The following is a 13,203-nucleotide window of genomic DNA, read 5'->3' on the forward strand; positions in this document are numbered from 1 at the left end:
GGCGCTCGAGCTCCTTTGGTGTTTGTACAAACATTAACGCACTGCATGTGGGTCTCCACTACCATCAACAGCATCCAGCCTCAGTACCCCCCATAGGATAGGGGCCACATAGTAGTGCTGGGTGTGTAACAGTGGGAAGGACAGGAGTGAGGCTTGAAAGGGGGTGGTGTCAGGAGATGAAGCAAGGTCTGTGCTTGCCCCAATGGAGTAGTTCAGTGGAGCTAAGATTGCTAATTGGCATGGTTCAATAAGTGCTCAAATACAGGGTAAGAGCCAATGTAGTGGCACTCGATTTAACAGCTTTTTTCATTTGCAGTTTAAAAGTCTGAAAGAGACGTTCCATTTCACCAGCTGAGGAAGGATGGAATAGAGGGCTGCAGAAGTGTTTCATGCCATTACCCTCACAGAAATATTTGGAGGCAGATTCTGCAAGTTGCAGTCCATTATCCAAGAATGAGTGAGGCAACACTTTGATGGCCAATACCTGTGTCAAGGCACTGAGTGTGGTGTTGGTCATGGTGCAGCCACACGTGCAACATACAGGCACTTCCAATAAGCATCCACACTGAGCAACCTCTCTGATCTAGAGGACCTCCTGTTGGTAAAAATCAGGGTTGGGTCAGTGGGCAGACATGCAACACATTGGCACTGGAATACTGTGCCATGGTTTTATACTGGATGTTACGACTTTATGCACTCAGGAACAGTATCTACTGCTGGAGGTGTTGGGCTGTCCAATGAGGCTGGCTGAGGCATGGCCCGAATGCCACCAATGGCTTGTGGCTAGAAAGAACTTCATCCCAAAAAAGATGAACTTCATCCCAAAAAAGATGAACATGAAGCTTTTTAATGGCAAAAATCATTGGCAATGCTTTCTTTTCGATTTGGGAATAGTTTCGCTAGGCAGGAGTGAATGTCTTGGATGTGTACATCATATGCTGTTCCCAGAGCCATCCCCATTTGTCTGTGCCAAGACAGCCACAATCCATTGACAGATGCATCAGTCACCAAAATCAGTGTCGATCAGGAGAGAACGGCATGAGGCACGAGGCAGATTTCAGTATGGTTTCCAATTGGGTAAAAACACGTTTGCAGTAGAGTTTGTCATATGGCACACACTTTTTATGCAACCAACTGAGGGGCAGCGCAATGTGGTGCACATGTGGCAAGAACTTGGGATAATATATTATTATGTCCAAAAACACCACTAATTTAAATAAATTCATTGGGCAGGGTAAGCAAGTTATTGCAGCAAAATTCTGAACAGTTGGCCAGATTCCCTCTTTAGTGTGCCAAATACTCCCCTTCTGGCTTTTTTTTTTTTTTTTTTTTTTTTAAACCCTAACTGCAGCTCTCCAAATGATAATGCAGTCCTCTGTCCCATTGGATCATAAAAAGTCTGTATAGGTTTTACAAATGCTTCTGGTGGGAGACCGTGTAAGAATGAGATCATTCAAGTAGTCCATGCAAACCACAATATGCTGCGTCAGCTGTTCCAGCAACTTTTGTAAAACTGTGGAAGAGGACAGCAGTGTTCTGGGACTTTTTATCTAACGGTAACTAGAGATAAGCGTCAGCAAAGTCAATTCTGAAATAGTGTTCCCCTTTAGGGAGTTTGGTGAGGATGTCTTCTGTTGGGGGGCAGAAAGGATATGTTTTGCACCTGCAATTGGATATTGTAGTGCCCTGAAATCCCCACACAATCTGAGAGAACCACTGGGCTTTCTGATGACTACTGCTGTAGTCTATCTACTATATTTCACTGGCTTGATAGCCCCAGCAGCCTGGAAACTATCTTCCACTTGCTTCAGAGCAGCACCGGAACTGACCTGGTCGGTAAAAACGAGGTGCGGCGTCCAGCCAATGAGAGAAGTGCACGTGAAAGTCTGAGACAAACTGCAAATCAAGATGAAATATAGATACAAATGCAGCACATATATCTTCCAGTTCCTGGAAATGGATTATAGTTGATCCGACCATGGCTTCATCAGGGATATCAAATCCAAACAACCTAAGGTGTCAAGGCCAAAAATGCTGGTAGCACACAGGTAGTCGACAACAAATAATGTAATGAACCACGTAACACATCTGCAGACCACAGTGGTTGATAAGTGCCTACAAAGAGGTATAGAATCAGCCCTGTAGGCCACCAAATATCACGAGGGTGGGGAAAATTTTATTCAGCTCATTTGTGCATATGTTACCTGATTTGCCAAAGAAATGGTGGCCTCTGTGCCCACCTGGAAACAGATGTCATGGTGAAAATGTGAAGTGTGTGTAACAATTTCTGCATGTACGGTTTTCAGAAGCACTCTTGGGGTGGGATGGGAGCGGGTTGTGCGGTTTCAACACACTTAGCAGAAATGCCCCTCTTTATCGCAGCACACACAGAATCCCAGTGATCTGGCAGTCAACTCTAAAGTGACAGGAAAAACACTGTGCACGCAAAGGTAATGGCATGTAGGGGTGACCGGAGTCTCGGACACCACAATGACGAATTACAACACAGCTGAAACTTTGGGGGTCATCCGACCTTGTGATGTGAGGGTAGAAAGTGTGGTGGCCCATTACATGCCCCACCTTGGTGCCTCGCCACGAGTCGTTTGTTAGCCTGTGCAGTTTTGATGAGTGTGCGATGCACAAGATGTCCTCCAGAGACAGGTTATCCAGTTTCAATGGTTCTCTATGGAATTCCAGTTTGGATTCCAGTTGAATCATGACTTCACAAATCAGAGGTTGCATATGAAGCCTTGCAGCCATGACTGGCCCAAGTGAAATAACATTTGCAGCATAAATGTTGCAAACCAGTGACCCAGGAAAGGTGTGATTATCCAGGATATTTATGGTATTGGTGAAACTTGAGCATGCAGGCAACCACATATCTCTGGGAATAATAATTAGTCAACAGAATACATATATCCTGAAAGGAGAGCGCAAGTGGGTCGGACAGAGGCATTAATTTTTGCAGGAGAAAAATTTTTGCCCCGTGACATCCATGACAAATAACAATCACAGCAATGAATCATATGCGAGTTTAAATGCCAAAAAACGTTGCTTCAGGCAATGCAAATGTGTGTCCCAGATCTCTGCAGTGTCATTTAAAGTAGAAATGATGGAAGACAGAGGGCATTGGCTGCGAGGGTTGATGAGGGCTGGAGTAAAGTGGATTCGTGCACTTGGAGTTTGTCTCCCGAAGCTGAAGCAACTTTTGCAACACGTCTATCTGCAGCTGCCTAGGTTGCACTAGCTACCGTATTTACTCGAATCTAAGCCGCACTCGAATCTAAGCCGCACCCGAAAAATGAGACTCGAAATAAAGGAAAAAAAGATTTCCCGAATCTACGCCGCACCTGAAATTTGAGACTCGAAATTCAATGGGAGAGAAAAGTTTTAGGTCGCACCTCCAAATCGAAACAAAGTTGGTCCATTGTAATATGAGACACAATTTAGGTCGAATGAATGACGATACAGCTACAGTAGTTTGGTTCGAGTCGTAAGCTTAGCAGTTAAGCTTTACCAGGTAGCCATTGCTATGCGTCAGGCGCTCCGTCCGTATTTACACGGGTACCCTTCCTTTTTCACGTGCTTCGTCTGGTTTGAATCGATTGCTTATTTTGCTTTGATCTGATAAGTGCCGTTTTCTCTGTTATAGGTGTTTACGTCACTCTTAAGTTGAAAATGCATCACTGTACTGTGTCATGCATTGTTTGTCGCATTCTGATAGTGCGTGTTTATGGCCTGTCGCCACTCGCGGCATGGCTTGCTTTTGTGCGCGCTAGCGCCGCTTACAACTAAAAAGAGGCGAATCGTCTCATTAGCGAAGCAATGTCAAGAGACTGCTATTTGTTGTTACTTACACTGCTGCTTTCTTTGAGAATGATCAACAAGAACCAAATAATAGGCTGCGTATGACGTTCTGAACGAGAGTTAGGCGAAAATTTTTCTCCGTTTGAAAATCTTTGCGGCCGCTTCTTTAGTACATCAAATTCTGCACAGAAATTAAGAGTCAACTTAGATTTAAAAATCTAGTCAGTTGCCGTGCTTCATTTCTGACTGTATCACTATTAGGCATAAGAATAATACGAATATCAACATGACACGATAAGTATATTCTTCCGTGTTTGCTGTTGACTCACTCTAGTTTCGTAGTTTATTAGGCAGACAGGATTTAAATGAGATAGCAACAAACACGGAAGAATACATGGCAAAATGTTTATATTCGTATTATTCTTATGGTGAATGGTGAAGAGAATATTGCTTGTGATTCACATTTCATCAGGCTACTACTAGCAACCATCTCTTCTCACAGTTAGGAAAAAATTCAGAACGTAGAGTTGGCCATATTGAAAAACATCCCAGTCTTGCCAGTCGGATTTTCGTAGTACATTGAAATTCTACTACATTCGAAGATGAACAATACGGAATTTGTATTTACTTCGTTGGATAATGTATGAAAATGCAGTGGTCTAAACTTGGGGTGGAGAAAAAAAAGCTCGTCTTCCAACTTTTTTTTTTTTTTAATTTATTTACTGATGCAGAGGTTTTGGCGCCAGTATTTATCTTTGTGCCTACAGAGCATGCCTGTGAAGCGCTACATATATTCGACGGCAGAAGTTAGTTGTGGCAGCACCTACCAACATTTTTCAGAACTTCTGCTTGCTTTGCACTCGATTCTAAGCCGCAGGCGGTTTTTTGGATTACAAAAACCGGAAAAAAAGTGCGGCTTAGATTCGAGTAAATACGGTACTGCTGATGTTCTGGCAGGCAAACCAATTTAGCATCCATGCTACTGAACAATATCCTTTTTCCTCATAGGCAATGCTATATCCACGAGTAGCTGGATATCACCGCATATGCCAAAACTCACGAGAGAAACTAATAAAGCCATGAGATGGAAGGGCCACCTGCAGAAGCGAATGTGATACCAAACGGTAGTTGATCTAAACTGGGCTGACTGATGGCAGACAAGACACATACAAGAAGCCCAAAGCGACTTACGGCAAAAATGATGTGCAAAGTGAAAACCTCTGCCACAACAATGTCAACAGATCAAGAACAATTTCCTTACACACTTAAACTCCATAGACTGATGACCTCAGATGTTGAGTCCCATAGTGCTCACTATTGGTGAAACTTGAGCATGCAGGCAACCACATGATATCTCTGGGAATAATAATTAGTCAACAGAATATATATAACCTGAGAGGAGAGCGCAAGTGTGTCAGACAGAGAGGCGTTAATTTTCGCAGGAGAAAACCTAACCAACCTAAACTCCATACATCCACACATCAAATTCACTATGGAGACTGAAGCAGAAGGAAGATTACCATTCCTGGACGTCATGGTCAAGAGAAGAGCTGATGGTACCCTGAGCCACGGTGTGTACAGGAAGAAAATGCACACTGACCTCTACCTGCATGCAAACAGCTGTCACCACCCTTCTCAGAGGAATGGAGTACTAAAAAAACCAGTACACAGGGCGTGCAGCATCTCAGATGCAGAGAATCTGCCCTAGGAATTGGAACACCTCAAAACTGTGTTCCGAAAAAACGGGTACTCGGAATGGCAGATTAGACGCGCTCTTCGTCCTGCCACCACAGCACAACCTGTGGAGACAGATGAAGTCATGGAAGAAGAGGTAGCCACTGCCTTTATTCCGCACAATGGCGCACTATCGGGGAAAATCGGCCGTATATTAAAGAAACACTGAGTTAAAACCATCTTTTGCCCGCCCAATAAAACACGGGCATTACTAGGAAGTGTGAAAGATGACCTTGGTTTGAAGGTGGCTGGCATATACCAAATTCCCTGTGAGTGTGGGAAGACTTATATCGGACAAACAGTACGCACCATCGAAAATTATTGCCGAGAACATCAAAGGCACACTTGGCTGAAATATCCAAATAAGTCAGTGGTAACAGATCACTGTTTGTCCGAGAAACACAAGATGGATTATGAGGGTACCAAGATCCTGGCTCAGACCTCTAAATATTGGGACAGCTTTATAAGGTAGGCTATCGAAATTCGCACCAGGGAAGATCTTATCAACCGAGATTGTGACTACAATCTCAGCAAGGCTTGGGACCCGGCATTGAATGTAATTAAGAAGACTCTCAGCAAGAAGAACGAACTGGCGACCAGGTTGGACGTAGCAAGCACATCGATGCTACGACCGATTCCGACGCCCACGTCTTCGTAACCGCCGGCGCGCGGGCGCGGACGGCGAAGAGAGTGGCCCACGGGGAGAGGGGATTTAAATCAGCCGCCCGCCCCCAGGAGCTCAGTTCGGCAGCGCACCTGATGATGGCGACATGTCTGATCGCCGAAATATTGTGCCCGTTGGACACTGTGAACCGGCAGTATACCCATGGACTGTTCGAGTAACAAATATCAAATATGTCAGGAGAAACTGAAGAATCACAAGAACAAAGAGACTCACAATCCGAAACCTGACTAGATAGTAGAACCAAGTGCCAAGTGAGGTTGTTACTGAACAGTCTGTAGTACAATGATGATAGTAACCGACAACATCAGATGCGAGTTGTAATGCTGGAAATGCATATCCTATTTCCATCTATTGTACTATAAATTTTTTTCCTTATTTTGTTACTTGAAGATATGACGTTTCTGTGTATTTGTATATTGTAATTGTTTTACTATTTGTATATACATGCATTTATGTCGATGTATAATTGATTTGTTTTGTAAATACTATTTGTATTTTTACGCTGGGTCTTGCCTAGGGAAACTATTCTATCGAAAGAATACATCAATAGGTCGTGTGGAGAACCAAAGTGTTTAGGATCTTTGGTAGTGTGAACTCGGCTGCATGGAGTGCAGGCAGGGAGAGTCTGGCTAGAGGAGGGCAGTGGAGCAGGTGTGTTGTGTGACACTCCCGCGAGTTGCCGCGCTTTCGGGGTTTGTCAGCATGTAATTGCACTCGACTTGCTATGTTAGTTTCTGAAATGGTGTTGCGGACGGAAGGCGTTAGCTGGCACACATCAAGAGCCCGTTTCGGCTGGAGACCATGTCGAGAAGAAGGCGCGCCAACATCCAATTTCTGCAACAGCGATGGCCGACAATGAGTGACTGTCGCCACCTCCTCGATCGACGACTTCAAACCTTCAATCAACCAACAAGGAAGACTAAAAGCACGTTTTAGAGCTGTATGGCAGACCTCAGCTTTTCAAACTGTTGCATCAAAATTACAGCAACTTAGCATGAACCTTTGTTGCTCATTGTCCCAACTGCATTACCAAGCAGGGTACCTTTGTTTTCCGAAATGATCCCGAGTGTCGTTGAAATTCAAACGCCAGCATTAAAGTAATATCATTCCATTTCACTGCTTTAATTTCAAAGTTCAGTTAAGGTATTCATAGCTGGCTACAATATTTAGATTACACAAGCACAAATTAAGAGTGCTAGTTTTGTTACCGATTTTAGCTTACCTGTGACTGCATGACAAACTTTCAGTTTTCACACTACACGTGTCAACCTTCAGTTGCCACGCTTCTAGTGCTAATTATATGTGTAATAACCTTTCTTTTTCAGTTTTATAGTAATTGTCCATAGGACTGGTGACCGTAATTTCCCCCAAATCTCAAATATCTAATTACCGCCAGTTAATGGTTAACGTAATGGCCGCACATTTACTTTCTTTATTAACTTTACCTCCTTTCAAAATTAATTTCCACCAGTTTCATTTGCATTTTTCCTTTCATTTAGATGTAACCCTTTCCTCCCTCTTTACCGACAGATTAACTTCGGTGACAATTGCTTTTCCCAAATTTCCATTAGGTACACGTGGTTTAATTTTTTACTGTCATTAAGATCGATAACTGAGGGGGAGGTTACAGAGTACAGAACTAAATGATCATTTGCTGGGTCGCCACATTTATACCGGCCAAGAGGAACGTTGATGTCCAGCAAATGCATACATCAAGACTGGTGGCATGCTTGCTAAGTGAGTGCAGCAACATCGCGATACTATGCCCTATAATGGCCATGAAAGTCTATTTCCTCCTTCAGGTATTCTCAACATCTGTGGAGCCTGATACCATACAACGGAACTTCTTGAATGGAATCTACAGCAATGGTTCATTTTCTCTTCACCCACATGTGCAGGATCTGTCTGATGTTTGACAATCCTTGTAGAAAATTCAAAGGCTCAGAGTACCCTTAAATATGAACCATTTCGAACATTTTAACAAAGCACAGATAACCAAGTGTGTAGCATGCAAGTACTGTCATTGCCACATCACTTGTTAAATTCTTGCTAGCAGCAATTTTTTAAAAAAGTTCTGCTTGGAAATGTTAATAAATAACAATGAAAAATCCAGGATGGAATGTAAGAAAATTATGAGAAGGGAAGTTGCTACTCACCATATAAGTATACAGATACTGAGTTGCAGACAGGTACAAGAACAAGACATTCACAATTAAAGCTTTCGGTTACTAGTTTGACGAAAGGTTTAAATGTGAGAGTAATTTTGTTGTGCCTATCTCCGACTCAGCACCTCCGCTATATGGTGAGTAGCAACTTTCCTTCTCATAATTTTGGTAATAAATAACAACTTTTTTAAAAACTGATAATCACATAAAAATAATTAAAACGCGAGACAGAAATACAAAATTACCTTATTGTCAAATGAAAAAAAAAAAATACATGTATTACTGCTCAATCTATAAAAATAAAATGAATTTTATTTTCCATTAAATGTTACGTGTTTGTGTACCTAATTTAAATTTCTTGTGAATACTTACATTTTCATGGGTTAGCATTGAAAAATAAAAAAGATGTTACTTTCATTAGAAAATTCTGTATTTGTTAATATTTCCATTTGATGATAAAGATAGTTTTTTTTTTTTTTTTTTTACTTATGTGATATAATACTGTGTTTCAATCATGTTATTTTTGAAGGCACATCTATTCCCACAAGTGCTGCTGTGCTGGCGAGTGTGGTGCCCCAGTGGTTATCATAATTCAGATCCCTGCTCCCTCTTTTCCATACTTCACAAGTTGTCTCAGTGCGCTGTATTCTCCAATTGGCATGGTGACACATATGAGGTTTTCTCTTGTTTTATTGGGATGAGGCACTACAGTTCAATGACGTCAATACAAACTGCATCATCTTTACTAATTACATAATGCGTGCTGTGAAGCTGCATATGTTTTCCCATATATGCTACACTCCATTTCAAATAGAGGAGTGACACCCCATTGTTTATCATAATAAGTGCTCCTGCTCCATCCTTCCCATATTCTACAATCACTAGTTTTGTTATTCACTGTGAAACTCGGTGGTCTGTTAATGCATTATTTGAATTATTTTTAATAATGTCTGTTGTTAAATGGTTTGTTAGATAAGTTGTATAAAATTACATTGTATACTTTCCAGAATACAGTTGTTATACTACCAACATTTATCAGTTGCTGAGCTGTATATGGCAGAGGTACACTGTAATTTCAGTAATATATTTCTTCCTCAATCATCAGTTTTTAAGGCTGTTAACTTTTTTGTAATTTGCTTGACCACATATTAGAGCTTTCAATATTAGTTTTAAACAAAGTAAAATACAAATTAAAAAATATTTGACCAAGTCACTGTGAAGGGTTCGTCCTACATTAGAATCCGAACAGCACCAAAGTGCTCCTGCAGGCATTCAACTTCTGTGGAGCCCAATACCAGACAATGTAAAATCTTGAATGGAATCTACAGTAAATGTAGATCATGTGCGAGTTTTTATATAATTGAAAGTTAAGTAGTAATACAATGTATCTTTTCAGTACGCATGCATGTGCGTACACACACACACACACACACACACACACACACACACACACACACACACACACTAGTCATGGTACAAGTGCGTGTGTGAACTGATGAGATACAGTACATTGAGAGTTTTTTCTACTGAAAGCTGTAGTTTCAACACATAAAAAATGCATAACAGCAATCAAGACAGACAATTACATTGCCTCACACAACAGAGAACATATTTACGTTTAGGTATTTTGTACTGCTAGTTTACTCTGTTCGTAACAGAGTGCAAACATGAGTTTCAACTTTAGCACAATTCCTTGTGCGGACTGAAGTCATGAGTTTCACACCTATCCTTTCCCTTTACCTTTATTTAACATAAGCATTGAAATATCGCCGACATGTGTAATGTCAGAGGAATTTTAATACTGTTACCAACACTGCCTAGCACCAAAACTTATTTACCATATAACATATTTTACTGCCTGAGCCAGTTTCAGCAATGAATGACGTTGCATTGCAATAACTCATAAGTGATTATATATTGTGTATTGATGTTAAAGGCACGTTACTAAATTCACTGCTTCATTGTAATGTACATTTCTCAATTTCATCTTACACTGTATTTTTGTGCTACATATTTGATGGTGGAAAACACAAAACACATTGTGAGAAGTTAAAAATAAACAAAAAAATTTAAGCAAGGTAAAGTGCAGGTTGTAATATCAACAATAATGAAAACGATACTGCTCTGGCAGTATGGCCAGAGTGGTCAGATAAAGAGGTCCCGTGTGCATTAAGTGTGAACATCTCTCTCTCTCTCTCTCTCTCTCTCTCTCTCTCTCTCTCTCTCTCTCACGTGTGTGTGTGTGTGTGTGTGTGTGTGTGTGTGTGTGTGTGTGTGTGTGTGTGTGTGTTTGTTTCAGAAGAACTTTGTCCGAAAGCTTAATATTTTGTCAGTCTTTTTCATTGTGCCTGCCTGCAACTCAACACATTCTCTTTGCAGTGAGTACCAATCTATCCTTTCCATATTGTTGTTACTCCAGTTAGGAATTTCCATTATATAAATAAACAATATTACGTGTGGCAGTTGAAAAGTTTCTAGCCTGAGATAGTTACCGTAATGTGTCTCACAAACACCACCACCGACTTTTATGATGACCCTTTGTGGGTATGCGAGTCAAATTTCGCAGCTCCAGCTTCATTAGTTTTTGTATACCGTAGTGTAAGAAAAATGGTGAATATCAAGAGAATCAAGAACCATGGTGTGACTTAATATCTTCATTTGAAGGGAATGATGCCCAATGAAATTGCAGAGGACATGCAGAATATACTTAAGGACAGTGCTCAGTCTTATGCTACAGTGAAAAACTGGGTGTCCGACTTCGAGTGTGGAAGATGCGCTAAGGAGTGAAAGGCCTGTCACCATTTCCACTGATGAAACAGTGACTATGTGACAATGGACAAAACATGGGTTCACCGCTTTGATCCTGAGACAAAACAGTCACAACAATGGAAACATCCTTCATCCCTTACCCCTAAAAAAATTCCAGGTGCAAAAATCAGCCAGAAAGCTGATGGCATTGATCTTCTGGGATGCAAAAGGGGTAACAATGGTGGATTACTTGCGAAAGGTTGTAACTATCAATGCATCCTCTTGCGCCATTTGAGAGAAAAGATCAAAAGGGGGGGGGGGGGGGTAGCAGCACAGAAAATTGGTACTGGTACGCGGAGTTCTTTTGTATCAGGAAAATGCACCGGTGCTTAAAACTCTTGCAACACTGGAAACTCTGCAGGACTGCGGGTTCGAATTGTTACATCATCCACCATATTCTCTGTATTTGGCTCCAGACTTTTTTCTTTTCCCAAATCTAAAAGAAAAAAATACCTCAAAGGACAATGATTTGACAATGATGGTGCAGTTAATTGATGCTGTGAACATTTGGTTGAACTCTAAATTTAAGACCTTTTATTTGAATGGTTTGCAGAAGCTATCTGAGTGTGCATGCGAGTGTATTAGTGTACACGTATATTACAGAAAAATAAATTGGTATTATGGAATTTCTATTGTTCTTTACTTTTTGGGCTAGAACCTTTTCAGCCCCCCCACACCCTCATACTTTCTAATCTTAACTTCCTCATAAGAAGTATTTTCCATATGATCAAGTAAACAAATCGAACAGCAAAGAATTACTTGACTGTCAGGTCATAGCTGGAACAGCTTGATAGCTTAGAGGCAACTGATCAGACGATTGTCATTCTTCCCATTTCAGTTAGTGCAACATTCAGTATATTATTAAGCATGTCACTAATAGGTAGTACATTTATACCTAACACAGTTGATCCCAAAGAATTTTCAGCCAGCAAATAAATTTTGAATTATTTCATACAGCTGTGGATTGTCAGTAATGTCTGTTCTTTCACATATGCAAGAAAAATATTACCAAATTCTTCATCTGATATGGGGAAAGAGGGAAATAGGCTAAGAGAAAGTAGTATCAAAACTCAAAGAAGATTTTAAAAAGGCAGGTAATAACAGAGTATAACATCCACTTCAGACTTTTAACTTTGCACAGTGGAATAACATAATACAATTATCATGCATACACACATATGAGTGAGGCAAGAAGAGGATGAGGAGGAGAGAGGGAGGGTGTGGTAGAGGGGAGGGGGGGGGGGTGTTTGAAAGACTGATTAATGTAATACATACATCCACTGGCGACTTGCTTGAATTTCGGTTTGTCCCATCCCCGAATGGATCAAACGGATCATTCTTGGCTGGAAAAAAAGCACAAGCACTAAATAAACTGGAAGACTTGTTGCATATTACAAAAAATGTCAAGTAATACAAGAATGGATTCATACCACTTGTAGCTGGCGTTCCAAAGGAGGTAAATGGATCTGTTACTGATATATCCTGTAACCATGAACAAAAATGCTCAGTATACAGTAGATACTAAACACAGTAACAAGTCTGTATGTTTACTTACTGCTGGTTTTGAAGGGAAGGCAGAACTAAACGGATCACTTGAGCTGAAAGGATCAACTGCAGGAACTGGCTTTGTGCTCTTGAATGGATCTGAAATATTAACAGCAGGTACAAATTGAAAAACGGGAAATTTTCTTCTTTCCTACTATGAAACAACTTGTTTAGTATCTCTGAATTCGATTAGAGAACACAATATGGAACACACAGTCTATTTTGCAAAGAAATAAAGATGAATAAAAGCTTATTTTTAATTGTAAAATGCCTAAAAGACTACCATGTGAAAAAACAAAATTCCCAACTCTTAGAATATTGGATCCCCTCCTCCAGATCTACTGTGAAGATACGAAAGAAGACTGCGTGGTAACATTCTGCAAGGATTTATTTATTTACTTATTTTTTTACTTGTTTTGTTCTAGAATCATTTTTGTAGTGCATTGTCTGTTGAGATGA

The 13,203-nt window shown here is 40.8% G+C and overlaps 1 protein-coding gene across 4 annotated transcripts in view; it reads right to left on the minus strand.

Moving 5' to 3' along the window:
* The window catches only part of LOC126175977 (epidermal growth factor receptor substrate 15-like 1), a 211,078-nt gene that overhangs the window by 74,254 nt on the left and 123,621 nt on the right, over positions 1-13,203 (minus strand). For all 4 annotated transcript variants that reach the window (XM_049923083.1, XM_049923082.1, XM_049923080.1 and 1 more), the window contains 3 exons: positions 12,755-12,843; positions 12,630-12,681; positions 12,475-12,542 (listed from right to left, as the gene is read on the minus strand). In XM_049923083.1, coding sequence (XP_049779040.1) covers positions 12,475-12,542; positions 12,630-12,681; positions 12,755-12,843 — 209 coding nt within the window. The remainder of the gene's footprint in view (positions 1-12,474; positions 12,543-12,629; positions 12,682-12,754; positions 12,844-13,203) is intronic.

This window comes from Schistocerca cancellata, chromosome 3 (genome assembly GCF_023864275.1).
Source record: "Schistocerca cancellata isolate TAMUIC-IGC-003103 chromosome 3, iqSchCanc2.1, whole genome shotgun sequence".
Taxonomy (NCBI): domain Eukaryota; kingdom Metazoa; phylum Arthropoda; class Insecta; order Orthoptera; family Acrididae; genus Schistocerca; species Schistocerca cancellata.